Source organism: Nannobrachium achirus (assembly GCF_963921795.1).
Source record: "Nannobrachium achirus genome assembly, chromosome: 7".
NCBI classification, from domain to species: Eukaryota; Metazoa; Chordata; class Actinopteri; order Myctophiformes; family Myctophidae; genus Nannobrachium; species Nannobrachium achirus.
The window spans coordinates 58,851,187-58,878,339 of record NC_137816.1 but is presented as its reverse complement, the minus strand read 5'-3'; the positions used below and the strand labels follow the sequence as shown (position 1 = coordinate 58,878,339).

The window sequence follows — 27,153 nt, the reverse complement described above, 5'->3', positions numbered from 1 at the left end:
AGTTGGGCTCCCATTAAATTAACAATACAGGATAAAACACACCAAAATAAATATGCTTTAAGTAGCATGTGAGGGGTCAAACTAGGGGTTTTTCATGATTCTGAATCCATTGCAAGCATTTGTTTTGCACGAAAAACATTCCTTGGGGTAAAGGCGGCTCCCACAAAACTGTGAAAATTGATGACTCATTATCACTAAACCATAGTTTTGTGTGTGTGTGTGTGTGTGTGTGTGTGTGTGTGTGTGCGCGCGCGCGCGCGTGCATACTTTTGTTAATATTCCGTCTTCTCGTTGGCTCTTCTGTAGGACATGTTGTAGAGCCAGTTGAGTCTTCTGCTGAAGTTTCTCCACCTTAACCTTCTCCTGTAACCAAGACCGATCTATACACACACACACACACACACACACGCACGCACACAGACACAGACACACACACACAAAGTAACAATTTTGGACATAATGAGTTGACAGCAACAATATCAAATTGGGGGTCCTTAATGTCAAATTTTAACAGTGGCGTAAACACAATTTTGAGGTATTTGCACTTGTCTTGAGTAATTTTACTTCTACACCACTACATCTCAGAGGAAAATATTGTACTTTTACTCCACTGAAATTATTTGAAAACTTTACTTACTTACTTTCTTTGTAGATTATTACAATGCATACATTACTCACTTCAGCCCGATATACATTTTTAGCTATTTGAAAATAGCAGATCTACAAGCTCACAATGTCTCGCGATGCGATGCACTGTGAGCTTGTAGATCTGCTATTTTTGAAAGATTTTTTACACATCTTTTACTCAAGTAAATTTTGAATTCCGGACTTTTACTTTACAGAGTATTTCTACCTTGCAGTATCGATTCTTTTACTTATAAGAAATGTCTGTGAACACTGCAGTACATTGCATGGGTGTGGTGCAGTACTTACCTGCAGAAAACAGCACGAATGCGGAGAACAGGGCGATCTCGTCCTCAGAGAGATACAGCGAACACATGTTCTTGGCAAAGTCATATACCGAGGTAATCAGGTCATCGCATCCTGTCAGCACACAGACACATGCATAAACTACATGGGAACTACGGCAAAAAATGTAACTCTAAAGCAGTGGTTCTCAACCTTTTCAGGCCACACCCCCACAGTAATCATATTTTAACTGGGGCGTTCCCCACCCTGACGAGCACTAACAGTTGAAGAATTACATTTTGTATAACACGCTTCTATTGTGAAAATAGCAAGATCTACATGCTCACAACGCCTCACAAATTTCACAATTTCGGCCTCTAATATTTGACAATTTAGCCAATATTTAATTCGTCATTTTAGAGGTATTAAAAAGTCCTTAAATTGTCACTTTATAAATGTTCATATACCCTCTATACACTTAAACTTTATGTTGGTTTGTTTACTGTTGAGTGAGACAACAATGTTGCACATTACGTTAATCATCTGGGGACCCCCCAAAATAATGTGGGGACTCCCCTGGGGGTCCCGACCCACAGGTTGAGAACCACTGCTCTAAAGGATATTAGAATTCTCCAATCTGATGTATTATATCTCGTGTCCTGTTGCCGCTGCGGTATTCAAACATTTAACCATTGTGCGGTTCTACCATGCACATGGACAGAAGAGTGAAATAAATCAAAACTATTTAAAACCATATGTTCTTGGTTGACCAAGGTCCCCGGGGCTCCATAATTGGTCCGCTTGCTGAATGTGTTCACGCCAGAACATATAAGGGCGCTAAGTTTCATGTGGTTAACAGAAGGAACACTGAATATGCAACAGCTTAGTGTCATTATGCACAGTGAATGTTACAAATGATTGTATGTGAGGGCATGTGTGCGTGCGTGCGTGTCTGTGCGTGCCGTGCCTGCATGCCTGCCTGCGCACGCGCGGTAATGGGATTCACGTCTACTCTACTGTAACAAAAAGGCTTTTTAAGAATATCCTGTCTTACTATACTACTATAATGTACCTATACTGTCTTACTATAAACACACGCGCACGCACGCACACACACACACACACACACACACACACACACACACACAGACACAGACACAGACACACACACAGACACAGACACACACACACACACACACACACACACACACCTATACTCACCTAATGCATTGAAGACATCAGGCGCAGCATATTTGCCGTCAAAGTACATGGTGTTGTTCTGTGTGTTAAATGCCCGACACATCCTGACGAACACCACCTCTAGAGAGCCTACACACGCACGTGCACACACACACACACACACACACACACACACACACACACACACTTAAATATAATTGCTACAGTATTGTATTTCTTGCACTGTTACTGTACAACAATCGATTAATTTTGCTGCTATTATTACACATTAGTCTGTCTGGTGCCCACTGAATAGAAATGTAATTGAAAATGGACAACGCACCACAAGAAGACTATTTTGTCTTCTTGCTTTGTATGAAGTCCTATAAGTCATGTCATCAACGTGGATCTGTCCCATTTCCCATATTCCCTCCTGATTGGCTACCATTGCCTTCTAAAGTTTGTGTATGCGACCTGACGGTCGCTTATCTCACGATTAGGGAGTCTTATCAGTCTTACTGATATAGGTTTCACAATGTTTGTACTTAATAATCTGTACACTTATGCTCTATCAAAAAACACATCAACCAGGTTAAAGTGATAAAAGGTAGCAAAACCTGACATACTTAACACTGGCCATCGGTGCACACTAAAGTCAAGACCTTAGTTGAGTAAATGACTGCATTTTTTAAAGCCCTTTGTTAGTGGTTTTATATGATTATCATAATAACATTAATAATCATGTGTACCTGCTTTGAGTAGTATTATCTGGTCATTTACCTGCTTTGAGTAGTACTATCTGGTCATTTTGGGATGAATCATTATGTTCATAAATAATAACCTGTGTACCTGCTTTGAGCAGTACTATCTGGTCATTTACCTGCTTTGAGTAGTATTATCTGGTCATTTACCTGCTTTGAGTAGTACTATCTGGTCATTTTGGGATGAATCATTATGTACATAAATAATAACCTGTGTACCTGCTTTGAGTAGTATTATCTGGTCATTTACCTGCTTTGAGTAGTACTATCTGGTCATTTACCTGCTTTGAGTAGTACTATCTGGTCATTTACCTGCTTTGAGTAGTACTATCTGGTCATTTACCTGCTTTGAGTAGTATTATCTGGTCATTTACCTGCTTTGAGTAGTACTATCTGGTCATTTTGGGATGAATCATTATGTACATAAAATAATAACCTGTGTACCTGCTTTGAGTAGTATTATCTGGTCATTTACCTGCTTTGAGTAGTACTATCTGGTCATTTACCTGCTTTGAGTAGTACTATCTGGTCATTTACCTGCTTTGAGTAGTACTATCTGGTCATTTACCTGCTTTGAGTAGTACTATCTGGTCATTTTGGCAGAGGTCCATGAAGCCGTCGATGCGTTTGGCAAACTCCACCACGTACTGGATGGCCTCTGTTATCTTTATGGCACACAGCTGCCACATCACCTCCTGTGGCTGCACGTGCACACACGCACGCACACGCACACACACACACACACACACACACACACACACACACACACACACACACACAAAATAAATGATCGAGAAAATTCACTTAAAGGGATATTTCACTTAAAAAAAATAACTAGGTAATTTTATCGACTACTTTTGTGAACACCCCAAACAGTTTTAAGTTGCTCTGGCCCCCACCAACCCCAGTAATAATGGTGAGCAGCAACAACACTAGTATATCGTCGTGGAAACCTCGTATCTCCAAATGTGTATGTTCTTTCGCAAAGTAAAGCCCAGCTTCATCATACAAAGCCGTCGCACAAAAGTAGTGAAAACAGGAGATCTACAAGCACACAACGCCTCACGGTGCAAGGCGTTGTGTGCTTGTAGATCACTAGTTCTAGTCACTAGTTTAAATCATTTTTTAAATTATAAATGCAAAACGAACGGTTTTGGACATACAAGATTTTCAACCGACAACGACGATATCTGAACTGTCGCTGGAGTAGCGGGAACGCCACCGTCGCCCCCTGCAATGTTGTGGCCCTCGGCTTGGTACCCTAGACATGATTCGGCCCTTGGGGAAAACTAATTGGGGAACCCTGCATTAGACTGTACTCCTTGTGGTGTTACCTTGCTCTGGTAGATGTCTTGTTCATCCTGTAGGAAGGTCTGCCAGGTCATCTGCTGCAGTTCATCTCTCAGGTACTGACAGGTCTCCATGTGGGACTTGGAGATGTTCTGGGACATGTGCTCTGCAAACACAACACAACACACAGCAAAGAACTTAGGAGCTTTTCATCTCTGAACCATCAGAGAACATTGATTTAGTCACAGCGGGACAGACACAATATTAAAGTTATACCATGTAACTTTTTTTATAAAACAAATCTTAAAATGGTCCTAACTGTTAAATCGCTAAAGTTTTAGAACCCCCACTTATTTTCAGCTTCAAAAGCCTTCTCTTTATATGTTTTCTATGAGCCTTGAGGGGGGGAGAATTTCGCGGCAAAATGACGTCATCATACTACCGGCCAATCACAGCGAGGGTTATACACTGCCGGCCAATCACAGCACATCTTGGAGTGGGGTCGCTAGGGCGGCCATATTTGTAGTCTCCCGTGTGTCTCTAACTCTCTATACTCCGGTGCACGGTGAAGCATGGGTTATCTCCGGAATGGCTGAATGCACAGGAACCAGGGACCCATCAAAAGATAGATCTCGGCGAGGTGGAGGCAGACGCGGGGGTGTGAGAACCGGAAAAACGGCCAAAAGACGCGGACGCGACCGAGGTTTGCTATAGAGCTACTGACCACAAGTTGAGCAACTTACACAGTATAGCTTTAAACTGTAAACAGTAAACTCTGGTAAACCCGCTCGGGTGGCACAGTTCTAAAGTGTGAGCTTGTAGATCGGCTATTTTCAAACGGCTGAAATGTATGTAGGGCTGAGGTGATTCATGTACTGTATGTAATCAAAATCTAAAGTAACTAACTAAAGTTGTCAAATAATTGTAGTGGAGTAAAAGTAAAAGTAAAAGTATAGAAAATTGGGTAATGTAAAAAAGACCTCAAAATGTACTTAAAGTGATAGTTCACCTATTTTTGACATGAAGCTGTGTGAAATACTTGCCATTAAAATAGTGGTTACAAATGTATTAATTCATTACCAGAGTCCCGTGGTCAGAGTTCTGGTCAGTTTTAGATGAATATAAAGTAGTTCCGGTGATTAGGCAGGGGCTCATGGCCCAATCATTAAAAATAGATGAATCCACAAAACTAGCTTCATTTGTATTGTTGACCTATTTCTACCAAATAGACCAACTTTCGTTCAACTTTGACCCCTCTGTCACATGGTACTATTTTTTGTGTCCAGTATCACTACGCCGCTGCAACGTATTTCCCCAAAACAAGGTGCTTTGCAGTCAGCTGATCAGAACGAAACCTCGCTCTATATGGTAGAAATATAGGCCAACAATACAAATGACGCTAGTTTTGTGGATTAATCTATTTTCAATGATTGGGCCACGCCAAATGTCCCCCACCCCATTGGAACTACTTAATATTCATCTAAAACTGACCAGAACTCTGACCACGGGACTCTGGTAATCAATTAATACATTTGTAACCACTATTTTAATGGCAAGTATTTCACACAGCTTTACGTCAAAAATAGGTGAACTATCACTTTAAGTAGAGTTCTTAACTACTTAAATAACTACTAAGTTTCTTTACACCACTGCTTATAATAACAATGTACCATGTGGCCTGGAATGAGTTGTTGCTGAACCCAATCCCTATCAACTTCGTTTGACTGGCGTTCCCCAGGGCTCTACACTTGGCCCACTCCTGCGAGCTTGTAGATCTACTATTTTTACCAACTGTTCCTCCAGAATTGGGACGCTGCATGGGGTTCATGTGGTTAAGCAATAACCTTTTTGCCAAAAGTCAAGATTTAGTGTTAGAAAACTGTTTCTAAGTGGAGCACATCGTCTAGACAGTACAGCACGTGTTCCTCGAGGATTACAGAAGCATTGCACACTATGACTGGTGCATCCTTCAAAAGACCCAAAATGTGCCATGTAGCAGTTGGGTTCGTGACGCAGCACAAATCCCTGAACCAGTCTGAAACTGAAAATATAATGATTGTTGTTCTAATTCAAGTCTCAAGTCACACTATGAAGGTTGGTGGTACTACAGTATGTGGTGACTGATGGCCAGATCAAGTTCATTTAATACAAATCCATTCCAGTCAGAAAACGGAGAATGAGCCACACGTTTAGCAGTAGCGTACTTTTGAGTTAATATTCTTTATCGCTACTGCTGTATTATGTTGTTATGTTAATAATGGGTCCTCAAGAAATGCAATGCCTTAGGTGTGTTGCTGTCATAGCCTTCCATTAGCCAAGCCTAGCCACAAGGTATTCTCTTACACATTTGACGTGCCTTAAATGTGCGTGCATGCATCATTTGCTGTGCAAGCAATACATTTTAATCTGGCAGATAGCCTACTTGTAACTTGTGACATTAGAGACACATACTTCCCACAGATTTCACACACCCAAAGTGAGTTTGAAACCAACGCCAAAAAAAATAAATAATAATAATTACAGTGGAAATAATTAGTGAGAAATACATCAATGTACCAACACAGAAGCAAGATTTGTGAACTGTTGTGATAAAAAAAGGCTAGCGAATGGAATACAACCACCCTGGACTACTAACCATATAGAGTGTGCCGAGTACACCTCTAGACCTACTGTAGTCGGGGGCGTTAGGGAGATGACATGGTAATTTCATGCTAATTAGTCTAAAAGCGCAACATTTTGCACAGATGTAGCCCAGGGCATGCTCTAATGATTTAGCTAGGGCGCCCGAGTCGGCGACCTTCGGGGTCGCCACAGCAGCCAAATCAAGTTGGGCTCCCATCGACTTTCAATACAGGAGGAAAATACCCAGAAAAACACATTTTTCTGGGTATTTAAGTAGGATGTGAGGGGTCTAACTAGGGGTTTTTCATGTTGCTGAATCCAATTGCAAGCAAGCATTGCACAAAAAAACATTCCTTGGGCTACAAATGGCCCCAGAAAACGATGGTTTAGTGATGAAAAGTGATGAGTCATCACTTTTCAGAGTTTTGTGGGTGTTTTCTTGAGCTGTGGCGACCCCGAAGGTCGCCGACTCGGACGCCCTAGCTAAATCATTAGAGCATGCCCTGAGCTACATCTGAGCAAAATTTGGCACTTTTAGACTGATTCGCGCGAAATATCCCAAACGCCCCCGACTACTGCACAGTGCGCATACTGTATAAACAGAGCTGCTACCTTTAAACACATTTTACTGCAAAGGCCAGGGATTGCTGCTATTTGTTTCAAAAAGCTTTTATATACCGTACATATAATGTAATAACAACGCCCTGTTTACACAATGCTGTACCCCCTCCAACTGTATTTATGTTCCCCATGTTCAACTGTTTTTGATACAGTTGATTTTGTAAATGTATGTTTTCTCCTGCCAAAAGCTCCTTTGAATTTGAATTTAATTTAATTGAATTGACTAGTGTTCAGAGACTAGTCACACAACACATTTATACGTAATGGGAAAAAAATATGCCAATGGACACTGCAAGCGTCAAAATATATCTTATGAGTCCACCTTGACACTCTCAGGATTAAAATGACACTCCGTTAGAATACCAACCAGTGGTAAGTAGTGGTAGTATACTATTGACACTAAGAGAAAGCTTGTAGTTGAACGATAAGGCAAATCAGTGGAAGTTTAGAGTAAATAATATAAACCCAGAGATCCTAATGAAGCAATACTTAACAACACCAGAGGCCCAAACATGGTTAGAGGTACAAATGCTAGTGTTTGGTAGTTAGCGGGGTGGGGGTCATTATGATAAATGCTTTTGTCAAAGAAGAACAGAGTCAGTGAACACTCCGGGGAGGCTAAAAAAAATGATTTCCCTCAACGAGTGGCCCTTCCACATCCCAGTAGGCCCCAATTAACAGACAACTAATTAACCACGCCGTGATTTTAATGAGCTGTTGGGAGATGAGATTCCACCCTCGTGCTATTTTAAGACGCCCTCTCTCCCTCCCTCACTCTCAGAGCCCTTTCGTTTTCTCTCTCCATTTGAACTGTTCACACAGGCTTTCTCCCGAAGCATTCTCTTTCTGTCTGTGTGTGTGTGTGTGTTTTTTTTTTTTGTAACTACAACATTCTTTTCTTCCTCCTCTCGTGCCATCACTACCACACACTGGGGCAGAACGTAACTAATAACCCTTTTATCCGTCTGTAAAAAGTGCCTTCTCCAGACCATGAATGCAGTTTTTACTTTGGTGAAAAAAAGAAATGCAAATGCCCTCTTTCCATGCCATACCTGAAGACAGCATTCAAGATAATTGCCTTGTCCAACCTCTCCTGAACTAGAATGCAGTATCTTATGTTGAAAGAATTGTCCTCTCTGTGTAGAAATCCATGATGATTGCCATCCTCATATAGATCTATAATTTTCCATATCCCCCTATTGAACCATAATTTAAAACCCGAGTCCTTTCTAGCTGGGATGAAATGATCATTTCCCCAAATTGGGGAGAAACAAGACAACTCAGGGGTATCTCCTAGATATTTATGGACCTCAAACCAAGTTGAAGGGCTAAAGAGGAAATATGATATTCCCCAAAAGCACCTCTTCAAATATTTTCAGATCCGAAGTTTTATTTGTTCACATTTAAAAAATACGAAACAACCTTCCCTCTCTGTGCTCGAGAAATTCTCCACACAGAACTGTCTAGAGAAAGGGTTGGTCTCTCAAATGTATGGCATACTGGAAGGTAATCATAAAGATAACTCTGAGAGTACAAGACAGAAGTGGTCTCAGGATTTACAGGAGGACATCGCAGAAGTTGACTGGAGTATAACATGTTCCAAGGCACAAACACAGACTATCAATTCCAGATTAAAACTAATTCAATACAATTGGATAATGAGAACATACATAACCCCAGAGAAATTAAATAAATGCAATCCTAACTTTCCAGATACATGTTATAAGTGTAGTGAACATAAAGGTACCCTATTCCATTGCTTGTGGGAATGTGAGAAAGTTAAATCATTCTGGAGATCGGTGGTGCGGTATATATCTCAAATCACGTCAGTGATAGTTCCTCTCTGTCCTAAATTATGTATACTCAGTATTTACCCACTAACCTGCGCACTAAAAAATAAAGAAAAGATAATGATTGATCTCTGCCTACTTGAGGCCAGACGCTCAATCGCATTATGTTGGAAGAATGTCAATGCCCCCACGATTGGATTTTGGTTGAGGAATTTATCTTCCAGTCTAGCATACGAGAAACTAACATAATTAAGAAGAAACCTGCTGCATTCTATAAGATTTGGGAGAGGTTTTTAGATTTCATGCATACTGGAAACATTGAAGAAGCTGTGGAATAATAGTTCAAAACAGCAGTTGTAGGGTAGGGAAGTTGGAACTGTAGTAGAGATATTGTACATTGCATTTCATTTTATTTAATTTGTATTTGCCTTTTTATTTTAGTTGGTATTTATTTCTATTGTTTTTATTGTATGTTTCTGTAATTTGTTATTCCTTTAAATCATGTTGATTTTGTACTGCCATGCCCATGAGTGTGTTTGGGATGAAAAAAAAAAAAAAAAAAGACATCTATATTTGTACAATTTATTTCTCAATGTGAAAATCAATAAAGACATGTAAAAAAAAATAAAAAAAAATCCATGATGAACACTAGCCATAAAACATAACTCCAGTAGAGGTCGCTAATATTCGGACGTTACGTCCGAATATTAGCGACCTCTACTGGAGTTATGTTTTATGGCTAGATGTACGCCACATCTCCAGTATTGACTTGATTATGCTTAGTTCAGTGTGGTATCAATCACCGAAAATAGCCGACCTCCAAGCTCACAACGTGTCGCGCTACGACGCGTTGTGAGCTTGGAGGTCTGCTATTAGAAATTGCGGAGGCCCTTTTAGAAATTGCAGCCCCTGCCTCTCTAACATTCTCTGCACGTCCCTGCTCTCCTCACTCTCTCTCCCTCCACTCACCCAGTTCATCCATGGACGTGGAGGGCGAGGTCTCTCCGTTGCTGAAGGAGCAGTACGGGAAGAACCCGTTGGCGGAGCCGTACTCGCACAGCGGCTCCGGCTTGATGCCGTTGATGTCCAGGCCGGACTGGTCCGGAGAGGGCTGGATGTCCAGGTAGAACCCTCCGACACCTCCCCCTCCTCCTCCGCTGGAGTCCGCCTGGGGGCAAGACCACACAGTGAAAAACACCCCAGTGTTAGTTTTATTCTGAAGGATTCTCCAGGATTGTGATGTGTAGAAGTGTCTTTATTGAGATCAGACCACTTGTGGTTGGATTTATACTTAGTTGACGAAAATGGCAGATCTACAAGCTCACAGTGTACACGTGAGTGAGCTTGATGATCTGCTATTTCCGGTTGCGTGACGTGGTGCATGGCTAAATCAGGCGTACCAGCTGATGTCCTAACTGACAGGCTTCATGACACTAGTAATGACGTATTAGTTGAATATTAGTTTGCATATCATTGCTGTCGAGCAGAAACCTCTTATTTCCATATTTAAAAGTTTCTGTGATGCCCTGAAAATTAACTGAGGTATCCACTCAGCAACGACATAGTTCATATGATTTCAAGCATTGCTATAAAATACTAATATAGGGACGGCAGCACAGTGGATCTGGGGTTATGTGAAACATATCCACACACAAGGTTTTCACAATATGTGAATATTGGGTTCATACACAAGAAATGTGGCGCTGGTCGGATGCTGGATCAAAAATCTGCACATCAAATAGGTCCCATTAAAATAATTGTATTTCATGCAGTGATGTTTCAAGTGTGACAACTACCGGTATGTCTTTTCACAAGTTGCCACTGTCTTAGTAAGAACAAGCTGTATAAATATTTGTTGTACTTGTAATATCTGTTGTATTTCCATCGCCAGTTTGACTATGGATTCCATTTCAAACTGGCATGAATGTTGTTCCATATATGAAAGATAGGGTTGGGTCAATAATAGGGTAGTCTCTCAAGAACAGACTAACTGAGCTCCAGTTACAACTGAAAGGACCTTTTCTTTAGCCAGATTGGTAATAGGGTAATGCAAAAATAGCAACGCAAATGTCAGTTTCATAAAATGTAATCAATGCAAACGGATATAAAGCAGATTAAGCTAGGGTTTGGTTGCTCACAAACAATTCATTCAAATAACTAGGTTGTTTTGGCCGAATGAAATGAAGCAAAGTACTCTCGGAAAAGATCTGTTCATTTGTCAGACAGTCAGTTGAGCCGAAAATTGTGAATGGCTGAAGAGGTGGTTCCTCTTCCCTCATTAAATTTAAATGCTATTTGCCAATGTCAATGTGTGACAATGTACCGGTATCTCTGCGAACGAAATGACGAGTCAGTGGACGTAAAGGCCTGTGAACCCATTCACCGAACAGAACTATGATCTCATTCACTGAACGATTCTAGGCGGTCTCTCACTCAGTGACTGTGTATCCCTGTGAATGAATGACTATTTCATTCAGTGAACGAAATCTGATCACAGAGGTGGTCTGTTATCCTGCGTGTGATCCCAGACCCACAGGGATTACGTTGTCACAGCAGCAACACACATACAGTACAAAACAACAAAACACAACACATCACAAGTAGCCTATTAGTAACAAGTGACAGTAACAAAACATGACATGACATGATATGATATGATATATGGCACAACAAAAAAGAAAGGAATGAGTTGCTGATCAAAATATAAAAATGTTAAGTAAAACTATAAATAGCATTAATATATGAGAATAACATCAATAAATATGAATGACACAACTATGACTGAACAAGGGTGCAATTTGTGGAAAAAGTACAGAGGGGTATTTTTCTTTTGTATATTTTATTCAAACAGTATGAACATTGAAATACAACAAACTCACATCCTACACTTGTGTAGAGGTTCTACAAATTAATAATAATAATAATAAACTGCTGAATGAACTGCTAATCAATCGATTAAAAAAATTAACATGTTTACATTGATGAAAGAACATACTGTAACAATTTGCGTCGGCTCTATGCAGTCTGCGAGTGCCATGACTTTAGGATTCCAAGGACCAGCGAATAACCATAACTTCTGGCTGTGGCGCCCCGTTGCAAAATGTAATCTACAAGCTCGCAACGCAGCGACGCCTTGTGAACTTATTTGAGTTTAATGACGTGCCCAAAATAGGAATACCAACAATCTTATGAATTGGATTGGAAAAATATACAGTATACACTTGTTTTTATAAGTGAATGAATACCTTTTTTGTTTCCTACATGTTGTTCTTAATCATTATTTAATGTTGTATAACTTTAAGTAAATTCTTTAAGTAATGTCATGAATGAATATAAATATAATCAAATAAATTCCATGAATTAGAAAACAATGTTCAAGAAGTAGTGAAAATAGCAGATCTACAAGCTCATAATGCTGCGTCAGCTTGTAGATCTGCTGTTTTCAGGTCCCTGGCAAATGTCAAATTTCTCTTTTGGGTCTGCTCTGGATATTTATATCCAGCTGTCAGTCAGCTGCTGTATCCTATAGATTTCAAGTTGTTTAAGTGCTCTGTCTGTGAAAAGCCTTTCTCAATGCCACTATTAGCTGAACAAGTTGAACTGAATCGGTTTAGTTAATTCTAATGATTCAGTTGTACATCATAAAGAATGACAGTGCCCTCTCTAGTTGAAGCTAGTTAGAAGTTGTTTCTCCGTTATTATTTTCCTTACAATATATACTAACTGCAGTGGGGTGTTTCTGCGTGAGGGAAAATGGGTCCTGTCTGGGAAGTGCAAAGCATCAATAACGTTAACAAAAGGAATATAAGCGAGAGACTCAGTGGAGTTTCTGAGAGGCATATTGATTGTATTTCAAAGGACAGATGTGTTTGCACGTTCGACTTTGTTCAGATAGCGTAATGGGATGAGCAAGTACACAAAATGGTTCTTCCGGATGTAGTAGTATTATCCCTCAAGATGATAAATACAGCATGTCTGGGTGAGAAAACAGACAAATAACATTGGCATTAACTGCTTGAAATCAACACTAAAGATGATTTTTGTAAGGAAATGTCAGGTCTGTGAGCAAATATAAATGAACCAGGATTTAAGGTATATAACACTTATTTGTTAGACTAATGCTGTTCATTAATTTGCATGCTAAAACCTACATTTTATGAAAGCAATTAAGTCTCAAGACACATGGAATAGTGCTCCATGTGACATCAACATGGTGGCTCCCTCAAGACCCCTGCATGTTTCGTTTTTTTGTCTTTCTTGATCTTATTATCTTTTTAATAGATGCGTTATGTAAGTGCGGTCCTGGGTTTCCTGAAGGTGGCACGCCCATTTCCGGTTGAGTTTCACATACAGTAGCTTTACATGATTGGTGCCGCAGGCAGCAGAGGGCTTTCTAGTTTAATTCTGCTGTTGCGCGCCAATCAAGTAAAGCTATGGGAAACTGGACCAGAAATGCAAAGAGCCGATACCAAAATACCTCGTCATTTGGGGGAATTTTGGGGGGAAATGAACACATCCCAACCTAAACAATATGATGAATAATTAATAAGATGCTGTTGGACTGAAAACTGTTGAACGGTGCATAATGACACACTGCCGGCCATACTGTTGTTTCCTGTTGAGATTGGCACATTTCCTGGGGCAACCTGCCAACCTGCCAGGTCTTTTTTCTTTTTTTACTCTTAAAAAAAGCGGTGCATTTGAAACTACATTGCAGTGCACATCATGGGGTGATCACTGCTTGCCTTCTGTGAATTTTTATTTGTGTTTATTTTCTGTTTATTTCGTTGCTAAGTGAGGTCAGCAGACAAAGTGACGTGAGTGAGATGAAAAAACCTGGGTGAAATGTGCCAATCTCAACAGGAAACATCGGTAGTTTTGAGATCAAAACCAAAACATTCCAAATGGCCATGACTTAAGGACAGACCTTGGAGGATGCTGAACCTTCCCCAGGGGAGCGCTGGTCCAGATATCCTCCCAGCTCGTCGTGGAGTTCTGTGAGGCCCGCGGAGGAGAGGCCGTACTGGGAGGAGAGAGGCTCGGCCTCCCCGGGTGCCTGGCCGCTCAGGCTGGGGTGGGAGTGGAGCAGGTGGCTGGCCTGACTCTGTGCTTGCTGCTGCTGGAGCCTGTGCTTCTGGACCTCGGCGTAGAGGCTGTCTCGCTGCTTCTTGGACATCCGACCGAACTTCACCGCTGTTCAGGAGAGGAGGGGGGAGACCGGAGGAGACCAGAGAAGCTATACGTTACAAGACTGCTTATCAACCAACAAAGACAAAAAAAGAGTCTAAAAGCCACGCTAGAGTGACAGCTTGAGGCTGCTGACCAAACCTAAAGCGGTTTGAACCAATCAACATTGGCATGCCAGGCTCTCGCTACTGGTTGTGAAAAAAGAAACACAAAAGGGTCAAATTATTATTAGTCAGAATTGGGAAAGGAGGAGAGAATGTAACATTAAATTTGGCCATGCTAGCGAGGGAATGCCGTCCGGGTGCACAGGGGGATCTCTGTCGCTGCACTAGTGACTGCTACATGTTGGTCAGTGTGCCTGCTCAGTGGGGAGATGAAATGGGAAGAACAGCATGTCCCTCCACACCTGTTACCTCCTCCCGGTGAAGTACCTCATTGTCAGGTGCAAAGTGGCAGCCGGTGACTTGACGTGTATCGGCGAGACAAGCTCACCTACATACGTACACTCTACCTAACAAACCAACCAGTAGGTTTCAGCAGTGACAAGGGGCTAATAGTACAAGGGGAATTGGTAAAATGGCAAAATGACTACTATAAATTAGGGGTAAAAATGGGAGTGGGGGGATAAAATAAAGAACCATGAATGCAAAAGTTACAAAGTGACTTTAACATTGAAAACAATAGGACATTTTGGCCTACGGGTGGCACTAGAGATAAAGCAACGGGGGGGGGGGGGCACAAAAATCGGTAGGGTTAACCCTGCCATCTGATAGACCTGCTACCATAGATAATGAGATATATGGTGTGTGGAAAGTTGTCATTTTGGCCCGAGGGTGGTGCTAGAGAGGATAAGTCATGGGGGTCACTCAAACAGCATGCATGTGCTCAGCGAGATTCATGGCAAATCCAGCCAGTGGTTTTATAGATAGAGGACGACCAAAGTGGTCCGACCCACCGAGTGTCCCACATTGCCCTTCCACTGCATGCTCTCTGTGTGTGGTGTTAAATAGTTCTCTCTAGACCTGCCTAGTGCCTACTGTAGACATATTATACTGTATACATATGTGTGTGTGTGTGTGTGTGTGTGTGTGTGTGTGTGTGCGTGCGTGCGTGCGTGCGTGCGTGCGTGCGTGCGTGGCGTGCGTGCGTGCGTGCGTGCGTGCGTGCGTGCGTGCGTGTTGACCTACCATCTCTAGACATGCCTACGGTTAGACATTTCTGCAGCCTGCAATGCTGACAGCGGTTGCGGCTGGTTCGGTCGATGACACAGTTCTTCTGGCGAGGGCAGGAGTAGTTCGCATTACTCTGCTGACTCCTTCTGAAGAAACCCTGCTCGCGCACGCACACACACACACACACACACACACACACACACACACACACACACACACACACACACACACACACACACACACACACACACACACACACACACACACACACACACACACACAAACATAATGACAGATAACATTAACCTTTCTGTCTGTCTCTGCCTTCATTGTTCCTCCATTTCGCATGATGCGTATACAGTACACAGCCTACCTACTCTATCACTATTAACCATGCATCTTGGTGTCTTGTTTGTCTCATTGCAGTGGTGTTCTTAACTCTCCTACTGCCAGATTATTTATTTATTTATTGGGTCTGGTGCCATCAAAAAGCGGCTTACCTTTGCGACGTTATAGTAGATAGATAGACATTTTTTATTTATTTATTTATTTATTTATTTTTGATTGTGCACTTTGGTCTGCCAGGCAGCAGAGGGCGGCGTCATGCGAGAATGAATGTGAATTTGCCTGTTATGTGTTGCCGTACATTCAGACCAGTCACTGGCTACAGAGCCTCCGGGCCAGAGGAAATCAACAAGGAAGTGAATTGGTCTCCGTTGATGTTAACGCATAATGGATTTTTTACACCATCACCGCGGAAAATGTGTTTACAGTACACGGCCGCGCGACCCCTCATCAGCTTACAGTCATCAGACGAACGAACCGAACGAGCGCCGTATTGGCGCGGAGGTCTCTTGAGAATTGGGGCGAACGTGAACGTTCAAAGCGTGGGGAGAGTTAAAGGAGTAGTTCACCCTCAAAATGACTATTTTTCTATTGATTACTAATGCCATGGAGACTTGAGTTCAATAAAATACATTTGTATTTGTCGCATTCCTAAGACAAAAAATGTATTATAATAAATGTACCCCCTTTGATTCCGGATGGGGACCCAAATGCATTAGGGTCCCCATCCGGAATCGATGGGGGTACATTTATTGTAATCAAATTATTGTCTTAGGAGTGCGACAAAAAACTAAAACACATATTGAACTCAAGTCTCCATGGTGTGAGTAATCAATAGAAAAAGAGTAATTTGGGGGGTGAACTACTCCTTTAACACATCTTTACCAAAAATCTATCAATTAGCTCCAAATTGTACAGAACACTGCAGCTGAAAACTCAAACCGGGAAGGGAGAACATACCTATTTTAACTTCCCAACACAGGGTTGTCTATCTACGTTATGATTTTATGATATTATTGATTAAGTTTAAGGTAGCATACGGTATTTCATTACCTGGCTCCTAATTACATGTTTTGAGTTATTAAAGCGGTGTGAGCCTGTATAAGCAGCCTGAGGTCCTCCCAGGCAGAGAAACCTGTTGGTTGTTAATGCGTCTGAATAACAAGAGGTGACCGTGACTTTGCTGTCAGGACTCCTCGGCTCTGGAAGACCTGCCTGAGAATGTCAGGCTTGATCAATCAATGCCTTCTTAAAGCTACAATCCTTACGTTTTATTATCCACTGCGTTCTGCCAACAGAGAAATAATCCCAGCTGTAACACCCGGGATTAGGGTGTGGGAAACCGAGAAGGATTCAGGAATTGCCGGGAATTGCCCGGCCTGGAGCACCTAGGCACCTTCTGTAGGCTCAAAATAGAAACATCCTTATCTACTACACACTAAAGGTTGCCTTTTAGGCCGGATATCGGAGTGAATTTCGGAGCACGTAAAAGAAAAAAATGACTTCACGTTATGTCAATCACGTACACAGCCGCCTGTTATTTTGTCCGTATGATTTTTTTATTTCTTTTTTCGGACCAGGGTCGATTTTTTCAATTTTTCGCTGCTGTCGCCACTGGGTCCCTGCATTCTCTCTCTCTCTCAGCTAAGGGGTCCTTGGCATGAAAAACATTTCTGCAGATTTCAGATATCGAAAAGGCAATGAAAAAACGCAAATGCAAGGCCTGATTTATACTCATTTGCTTGCCAGTGATATGCGTGTGGGTGAGTGTGCATGTGCGTGCGTGCACGTGATGCGTGCACTGTGCGTGTGCTAATGTGCTTGCAACAACTCCAATAGCCCATGTGGACCGATCTGTTTATTGGAGTGTACTGCTCTTGATCAATTACATTGTCTTGTTAGTGCTCCACGCTGATGGCTCTTTCCTAGTTAGCTGTGAAATGAGCCCACAGCAGTCCAACAGCTGTCACAGCAGCGCTCTGTGTAAGAACAGACATTGCCAGACAAGCGTAATCCCTCGCGATGTATGATCCATGTTGTTGAATTCTTCTGAACTCTCTCTCTCTCTCTCTCTCTCTCTCTCTCTCTCTCTCTCTCTCTCTCTCTCTCTCTCTCTCTCTCTCTCTCACACACACACACACTGTGAGAAAAGATGCTTCTCACAGACCCTTGGTAAGCCCTTACATACAGATGCTTGTGGGTAAAGTGCTGGTTATGGTTGACATTTAATGTTGTCAGCATTGTGGTGTACGATCCACCAGGGACTTCTACAGGGCAGTGGTTTTCAAACAATGGTCCTTGGGGGGGTTCCAGGTACAGTAGTCCCCAGGTGAGTGAAAAATTAAAAAAAAAAAAAAATTCAATGACTAGCCCTCAGCTGTGTTCGGTCACAAATGGACCCCACGGGTCCATTTGGTTTCACGATCTCAAGAGTTTTAAATTATTATTAAACTTCTGCATTTCTCTGTCTGTCTGTCTGTCTGTCTGTACATCTGTGGTTCTATGGGTTTGTCGCTCTGACATCATGCTCTGATGTCACTGTGACTCTGGCTTGTTGTCCCTTTTATGGCCATATATGGAGATCGCTGATGTCATCACGAGTCACACTTGCAAATTCATTATGTCCTTTTACGTTTTATGCCCATATATGGAGATCCATGCCCCGATGTCATCAATATTAAGTGCATATCTGGGAATGCCCATATTTGGTAATGACCATATATGGGCACGTTCTGACATCACATTGTTGACTATCATGCAGGGGTCTCCATTTATGGGTAACTGGTCCGATATACCAGATGGCCAAGATTGGCCGATATACCAGATGGCCAAGAATTGGCACAACCTCACCCTTTAGGGCGAGGTCGCATGTCGCCCTGAGGCGTCATCTCTCCTATGGTACCACATCAATACAGCATGGAATTGTGGACAAAATCGTGTCCAACGATAACAAAATATTCTAAGTCTTGGGTCTGAGAGGCCAACTCTCATCAAACAATGGGCCTCGATATGAAAGGGGTTGAAAACCACTGCTGTAGGAGAACGCACAAAAGAGGCTGAGCTACATTTCAGTATGTCCACAATGGCAGCCATGATGGTCAGACAGTCCATGCGGAGCGCCTTCCTCACTTTAAGGTCTTGCTCTGGTGAGTTTACCCATGAGCCCAGGTATTTGTTTGATTGATTGAAAGAAGTCATTGACTTCCTCCTGTTGTCATTAGAGATGAATGGTTCGGTCGGGAGGATGTTGTAAGGTACTAACCTAACCTCAGATGTCCTGGCATTTAGCCCGCGACCAACATCAGCACACTCTGTGAATCCACTCTGGTCTGAGAGCTCTTGTGCCTGTTCTACACAGTCATTCTAGGACCGTTAGGTTTGACCATGTTACCTATTGTTTTCTGCTCTGAAAAAAAAACATTTTTCATTTCGCCTAAAGGACATAAGGCTGCCAGGGGCGGTTCTTACCTTGCAGCCCTCGCAGGTGATGATTCCATAGTGGATCCCTGATGACTTGTCTCCACAAATCTTGCAAGGTATGATTTCAATTTGAGCTGCAGGGAGGAAGAGAGAGAAAGAGAGAGATGGTCCTTAAAGCTCCGAACACATTTAACAGCAACATATTTAAAGATTAAGGTTAAAGCGATAAGCATGTTTTTCAAAATAGCTCAAAAAGGCAAAGAAGTTCAGGGGTAAGGCAAGGACGAAAATATAGCTGATAGACTAAATTCCCCACCCCGAACATAGGAATAGTTAATGATCTGGATATGTAATAAATCTTATTGTGCTGCTGTGTATTCAAACAAGGTAAACACAGTGTGTGAAATATAACAGCCTTTAATGGTCTCCCATACAGCAATAGCAGTTCACAAAGGTAATGAGGAGATAAAAGATGTCTGGAACATTAATCACTGGAAGCAACCTGCCCTCCCAGCATGTGGCCTTACACGACTTGTGATATTTAAGTTCCAACTACAAATGCCACTGTGTTTAAGGTGAGGCACACTTTCCGAGAGATCAGGTTAAAGCTAGGTAAAAACCTGAGCTGAACTCTGAACTGTGAAAAGGTACTCACAAGGGTGGATTTGACTGTGTAGGCATGTGCACGTGAAATACTACAGACGTATGTGGAACAGGCACGCAATGGAATGCGAGAGAGGGAAGTGTGCCACTTTCCCTGGACGAACGAAGGGTTAACGTGTTATGCTACAGGATGTCTATAAGGCCGTGTCCTCACTCTCTGAGGACACAGACTGTATTGTGTTTCTTTTCCCCTGCTGTCTAAAGCCCCAATGCTTATGCAATTTGTCCTGAAATGCTCTCACAACCACAGAGAGTCAAAGCAGGTCAGACTGCCTGTCAGACAGGCCCAGTCTGACCCTGCAGGCTGCATGGGGCGGAAGGGGCACAACATGGCCAGTAGGTGGCGGTGCCGTTCAGCAGTGTTGGACCAAAGGCAATGATAAACCAGTGTACTGTGGAATCTACACAATCTGTTGCACTCAATAATTCAAATATGATAGATAATTAGAACTTCTGTGACCACACATGGCAATACTATTGCTACTGTTGAAAATGTCAAGCTCTGACATTCTCGAACAGGCTTACACCGTGGTGTAATGGTGTTTTCTGTTGTTGTAACTAATTATGTAATTCTAGTTACATTTGCATTGTTACTTGAGTTTCAGTTATTTCAATTAGAAAATACTGCGATGCAGTAGCGAAACTAAAAGAATGTACGCGCGTACACACAAATGCACAGCGTTCTACAACCAATGTATCGCGTTCTACAACCATTACACCACTGGGCTTACACAAAGCCACATGAGTTCTTTTTTTTAAGATTTGTTTTTGCCTTTTATATGCCTTTATTGATAGAACAGTAGACTGACATGAAATGGGGGGAGAGATGGGGAGTGACATGCGGCAAAGGTCGTTCGGATCGGGAATCGAACCGGCGACACTACCAGGCATCCATGCCTATGTGGTATGCGCCTGGACCAGTAGGCCAGTGGGCGCCCCAAGCCACGTGGGTTCTATAATGCAAAGCTCCCTCCCCTTAAAAGCCCTTTTCCCCTCTAAGGCATGCATTGGGTCATCATTCGATAGCTTTGGTTCGGTTGGTTCAGTCACAGGACCGTTCACACTGAGCCCTATAACTAAAACTATACCTATATCGTTCACCATTGTATTTGTTATAGCTGTGGTGTGGACTCTGCCTTGCACTTGACTATCTTTTAACTATATTTTTACAGTTATAGTGCTCAGTGTCAACGGCCCTAAAGTCTGACTGCCCTGAAGACCGTAGGCCTGTGTGCATATTGTGGTCATTCCATTAGGCCTGATGAATTTAATAAAAGGCCATGGGTCGAGGGCAGTTACCACAATGAATCCCATTTCCTTGAGTACAACAGAGCTCTGGAGAGTGGATGGGTGTTGATGGAGGCACTAGAGGCACACAGGAAAGAAAATATCAGTAGTGGGCTTTACACAACAGAGTATGCAGTGTCCACTGCGTAAGGGTCGACTTAACCACACGAACCCCAGCATACCTATTCTGGGCATGTCATAAAGCCCCCCCCCCCCCCCCACACACACACACACACACACAAAAAAAAAAAAAAAAAAAAAAAGTTTTTGGGGGGTCCCCCAAAAACATTGTTTTCTCACTCAACTGTAAACAAACCAACATCAAGTTTAAGTGTATAGACTATAGAGGGGATCTGCACATTTCTAAAGTGACAATTTAAAGATGTAGTAAATTTACCCGAATCAATTTTTTGTCTTAGGAATGCGACAAAAAACAAAAAATATGATTGAACTCTAGTCTCCATGGCGTGACTAATCAATAGGAAAAAAAACATTTTGGGGGTGAACTACTCCTTTAAGGACTTTTTAATACCTCTAAAATGACAAATTAAACATTGGCCAAATTATCAAATAATCAACGCCTCGCAATGCATGTAGATCTGCTATTTTCACAACAGAAACGTGTTATACAAAATGTTATTCAACTCTTAGCGCTTTAAGGTGGGAGGGTCCCCAGTTAAAATATGATTATTTTAGGGGTCGCGGCCTGAAGAAGGTTGAAAACCACTGGACTAAATAACAACTACATTGGATCCATGTCCTGAAAAGGAACCGTTTGGGACACACACGGTTTCCAGCCGACGGTATCTTTTCATCCCCCTCTCTCTTCCTTTACTGTATCGTCTTGCTGATCATACAGCGCTTTGAATGGGTCACATGCTGGAGTTTATGTCAGATCTGTTTGTTGTTGAGAGATCACAGTTACTGTACGTGAGCCAACGCACAACGACAATACACACGTCAACTGATATAATACCTATACACACACACACGCATGCACGCACGCACACACCACGCACGCACGCACGCACGCACGCACGCACGCACGCACACACACACACACACACACACACACACACACACACACACACACACACACACACACACACACACACACACACACACACACACACACACACACACACACACACACACACACACACCTGTACAGATGAAAGAGCTGCATGCTCTATATGCTACTGAAGACGTGGAGGCAGCCTGCCAGCAAACTGCCACAAGATAACCACAAACACGCACGCACGTGCAAGCACGCACACACACACACACACACACACACACACACACACACACACACACACACACACACACACACACACACACACACACACACACGTACATCTCTTTTTTTTCCTGTGCTGATATCAGCAGTGCAGGATGTGTATACAGGAACAGATTTTGTCACCGTTTTAAAAGTGCAACCGTCTCATTTGTCGCTGGAGAACATCTGCATGTGTGTGTATGTGTGTGTGTGTGTGTGTGTGTGTGTGTGTGTGTGTGTGTGTGTGTGTGTGTGTGCCTGTGGGTGCATGGCACGCGACTTAAAGTGCTAGCTTGACACAACCTAGAAATGCCCCAACAGTCTTCCTGTATGCCGTGCACAGCTGTTTGCTCTTTGCGCCTGCTGTATGAGTCTGTAGGTTTCTGTTTGCCTGAGTGTGTGCGAGAGTGTGTGTGTGTGTGTGTGTGTGTGTGTGTGTGTGTGTGTGAGTGAGAGAGAGAGAGAGAGAGAGAGAGAGAGAGAGAGAGAGAGAGAGAGAGAGAGAGACCTACGCTGTCAGAGCCATAGATTAATAACACACCGGAGGAGCTCAGTGTTTTCCCTATAGGGCTGTGAGGAGCCACAGCTATAGCTTATACACTCCGTGCTTTTAAAATAAGACATGTCATATTTTTTTTTGGTAAGGCATCCTTGTCTGTGGTATAGCTATGGCCAAAACAAAAGATCTGTGTAACTTTTGGAGACAGCGTGTATTAATAACAGCACACACACGGTAGCTACACACACATATCTGGCCTGCTCTGCTAGCTACCGGCCCAGATAATGGGAAGGTAAACGGATGAACGGGATTGCGAATGCAACAAAATGTATCGCTTTAATTTCTGCAACGTTTACACAATTGTGTGGCGAGTGTATTTGTATTTATTTTCTCACATGCGGCCATTTTGACAGTAAATAAACGCAGCAGAACATAACAACATTGATTGTGGGTGATCGAGTTGACTGTACAGGAGCCGTTCTTGCAAATTATGGCTTAAATTAATGGTGATACACCATGAAATTTCACTTTTCCTATTTTAAAACCTTTTTTTGGGGTCCCACTGGCACCTTCTATCCTCACAAAGTCCCATTTCTGACCGTTGTGTCTTTCTATGGTTTTGAGAAGGCGAAGGTTAAAAGTATCCCACAGGTTCTGAAAACAGGCTATCCAGATTTGCTGCCGATTGTGACGTCATCATCGGCCGTTTTTTTTTTTTTTTTTCAAAAAAAAAGTTTTTTCAAAAAGATTTTTGGGGGGTGGCGCAGTTCAGGCCAAAGGTGGTACTGCAGCTGAAAATGCTCTGAGAGCCATTCAAAAATGAGAGGGCTCTCTATTCAGGAGTGGTAATTAAGCCTCAAACCTTTTGAAAAACGTTTTTGGGACATAAACAATATGACATAAATACTTTTTAAATGCATGGTGTATCACCTTTAAACTCCTTTAAAGGGCCTACACCATGCTTTTAAAAATATATTTTTTGTATAAATATATGCTCAAAATTGAGTCTTAGACAGGTTTTAACCCTCAACAAACACTCTGACCATTCTTTTTGTTTGTTCTAGCTCTACTATAATGAGGCTCTCCAGCTGCAATACCAAAACGGCCTCTGTTTGCTCAGGGGCGCATCTAGTGGGGTTTTTCCAGAAAAAAAAGAAGTTTTTTGAAAAAAAAAAGAAGTTTTTTGAAAAAAAAGTTTTTGAAAAAAAAAGTTTTTTGAAAAAAAGTGTTTTGAAAAAAAAGTTTTTGAAAAAAAAAAGTTTTTTGAAAAAAATGTTTTTTGAAAAAGTTTTTGAAAAAAAGTTTTTTGAAAATAAAAAAAGTTTTTTGAAAAACAGTTTTGAAAACAAAATTTTGAAAACTTTTTGACTTTTTGACAGTTTTTGAAAAAAAAAAAATTTTTTGAAAAAAAAAAAGTTTTGAAAAAAAAAGTTTTTGAAAAAAAAATGTTTGAAAAAAATTTTTTTTGAAAAAAAGTTTTTTTTTTACTCTGAAAAAAAAAAAACGGGAAACGCGTGTGACGTCACATGCGTCAACTCTCAGAACAGCACTGTTCTGAGAACCCGTGGAAAGCTTTTCATCTCTGTCTTCCCAAAACCAGAGAAAGACACAATGTACAGAAATAGGACTTTGTGAGGATAGAAGGTGCCAGTGGGAGCCCAAAAAAAGGTTTTAAAATAGAAAAAGTGAAAATTCATGGTGTAGGTCCTTTAAGCCTTGATATCGTCACTGTCGGGCAGAAACCTCGTATCTCCAAGTTTCAAATTTCATTTTTTTTTTGCAATGTACAAGGCCGTCGCACAAAAGTAATGAAAACAGCCGATCTAGATCGGCTGTTTTCACTAGTTTAAATCATTTAAAAAATGATAAACACCAAACAAACGGTTTTGGACATACAAGGTTTCCACACGACAACGACGATATGTACTTTGTTGCATGCCAGTGTCGCACACTGGAAAAAGCCTCTTCAAGCTCACACAAGTTGTCGCATCCCGACTGTTTGTGGCGTGCAAAGCTGTACAGCGGCGTATGAATTAAGTAAATAACAGGATACAATGATGAGTCACTGCCACATGTATGTGGTCTGGTATGCTCGTCTGCCAGCATGTATCTCTCAAACCCCTACAGCTGATCTAGAAGAATGCCATGGCATGCCTGGTCTTCAACCTCCCTAAATCCTCACACCTCCCCGCTTCTGTGCGCCCTTCGTTTGCTTCTGGTGACACTGACTGGTGACCTACACAGTACAAGCCAATAGGCTCTATCCACAACAGCCATAAGAAATTGGGCCCCTTCCTTACTTCCTTCACAGGTGTTACCAATGATACCGATGAAGGCTCTGTTTCATTTAGTGTAGCACAGTGGTTCTTAAACATTTTGATTTCAAATGGAACCAAATGGAACCGTATGGCTCCATTTGGTTCCATTTCAGGGACGTGCAGAGAATGTTAGAGAGGCAGGGGCTTAAAATGTCTAAAAGGGGCTTTTGGTAAAAATATCGAAAATAGCAGACCTCCAAGCTCACTTGGAGGTCGGCTATTTTCGATACTCGATACTACACTGAACTAAAAGCATAATCAAGTCAATATGGAGATGTGACGTAATGGCATGGATTTCTATACAGAGAGGGCAATTCTTTCAACATAAGATGCTGCATTCAAGGTCAGGAAAAGTTGGCAATTCTCTTGAATTCAGGTATGGCATAGAAAGATGGGCATTTGCATTTCTTTCACCATATTAAAAACTGCATTCATGGTCTGGAAAGGGCACTTTTTTACAGACGGATAAAAGGGCAGGGGCTCGAGGCCCCTTTGATGTCTATGTGTGCACGTGTGCCTGTTCCATTTGTACATTTTCAGAGTTACAGACCCATAAGGGGCCATTTGGAACCCCCTCAGGGACACTTTGAGACCCACTGGTGTAGCAGAGTGTTTCCAGTGGCAGTGAGTCAACATGCACAATATCAGCACCGTGACTCTGTTGGACCAGAATGGAACAGAGCCTTAACTAGAAGAAGTGCTCTTCCGAGCACAGGTCTCCACCAGCCACGCGTCCTGGTGGTGCTATAATAGGCCAATGTAAAAAGGGTGGCATGTGTTCTTCACCAATCTTAGACCTTTCATGGCGCCACCATGAGGCTGATTTGAACATTTTGTAGTGTAATTTCTTCCTTGGCCTTTTGCAAATCTGCGTGCACAATTTCATTACAATTGCACGCTGTATTTGATTTGAGGCATTTTGTCCAAAATGGACCAATCTTACAAACTTTGAAAGCCAATATCAGCCAATCAGGATGGAATATGGACAATCAGACAGATCCGTGTCGATCACATGACTGTAGAGATGCTGTCTACCGATTTGCGTGATTTTTGGACAAAATCTGTAGGAGTAGTGTACAGAAATGTGTTTTGCATACATCGGCCTCATGGTGGCGCTACGGACGGACGGACGGACGGACGGACAGGGGCGAAAACATACTCTCCCCCTGCCTTCGGCTGGTGGAGACAATCAGTATCATCGGTAACACCTGTAAAGGAAGTAAGTAAGGGTCCCTCCCGATTTCTTTCCAATATGGCTGCTGTGCATAGGGCCAATGAATGGCTCTGCACCCCTCCACCACCAGGATATGATCCACCCCTAACACCCCTTCCTGTATGTGCATCAGAAAACACAGGACGTCTGTCCCACCCTTCCCTGTGATACCTTGGCCAATGCTCCAAGCTACTTTAACAGGATCCTCATCTTCCCCTGCGTGGCTCCCGAGCTGTGGAATGAGCTCCCCTCCTTTGAGAAACCTTTATTGATCCCCTGAGGGAAATATTCAGGTGTTCTAGTAACAGTCACAGGAAACACGGGAGAGGCACAGTGAGAGCAGTCTGAAAACCCCACCTCACCTAGGGCCGTCACGGTTATGACATTTTATGTGGCGAATAATTGTCACAGAAATAATTGTGATTAACGATTGACACATAACCTAAATATACAAAGAAATGACTGACATATTTGACAACTTTAAACTTTAAATAGAACATTGATAGTGGAAATAGCTGAAAAATTCTGAAAATATATGAACATTTTTCAACATGGAAACGAATCACGATTATGACGAATATGTAAGCATTGTGACAGG

At 42.2% G+C, this 27,153-nt stretch overlaps 1 protein-coding gene across 1 annotated transcript in view; it reads right to left on the bottom strand.

Annotated features, from left to right (window-relative positions):
* The window catches only part of LOC308287888 (nuclear receptor ROR-alpha A-like), a 63,529-nt gene that overhangs the window by 9,309 nt on the left and 27,067 nt on the right, over positions 1–27,153 (bottom strand). Inside the window, exons 2-10 of the mRNA XM_080729215.1 lie at positions 19,345–19,430; positions 15,547–15,688; positions 14,100–14,365; positions 10,142–10,340; positions 4,184–4,305; positions 3,418–3,550; positions 2,131–2,238; positions 934–1,044; positions 268–380 (exon numbers count right to left, since the gene is read on the bottom strand). Of these exons, the coding sequence (XP_080585341.1) occupies positions 268–380; positions 934–1,044; positions 2,131–2,238; positions 3,418–3,550; positions 4,184–4,305; positions 10,142–10,340; positions 14,100–14,365; positions 15,547–15,688; positions 19,345–19,430 (1,280 nt within the window). The remainder of the gene's footprint in view (positions 1–267; positions 381–933; positions 1,045–2,130; positions 2,239–3,417; positions 3,551–4,183; positions 4,306–10,141; positions 10,341–14,099; positions 14,366–15,546; positions 15,689–19,344; positions 19,431–27,153) is intronic.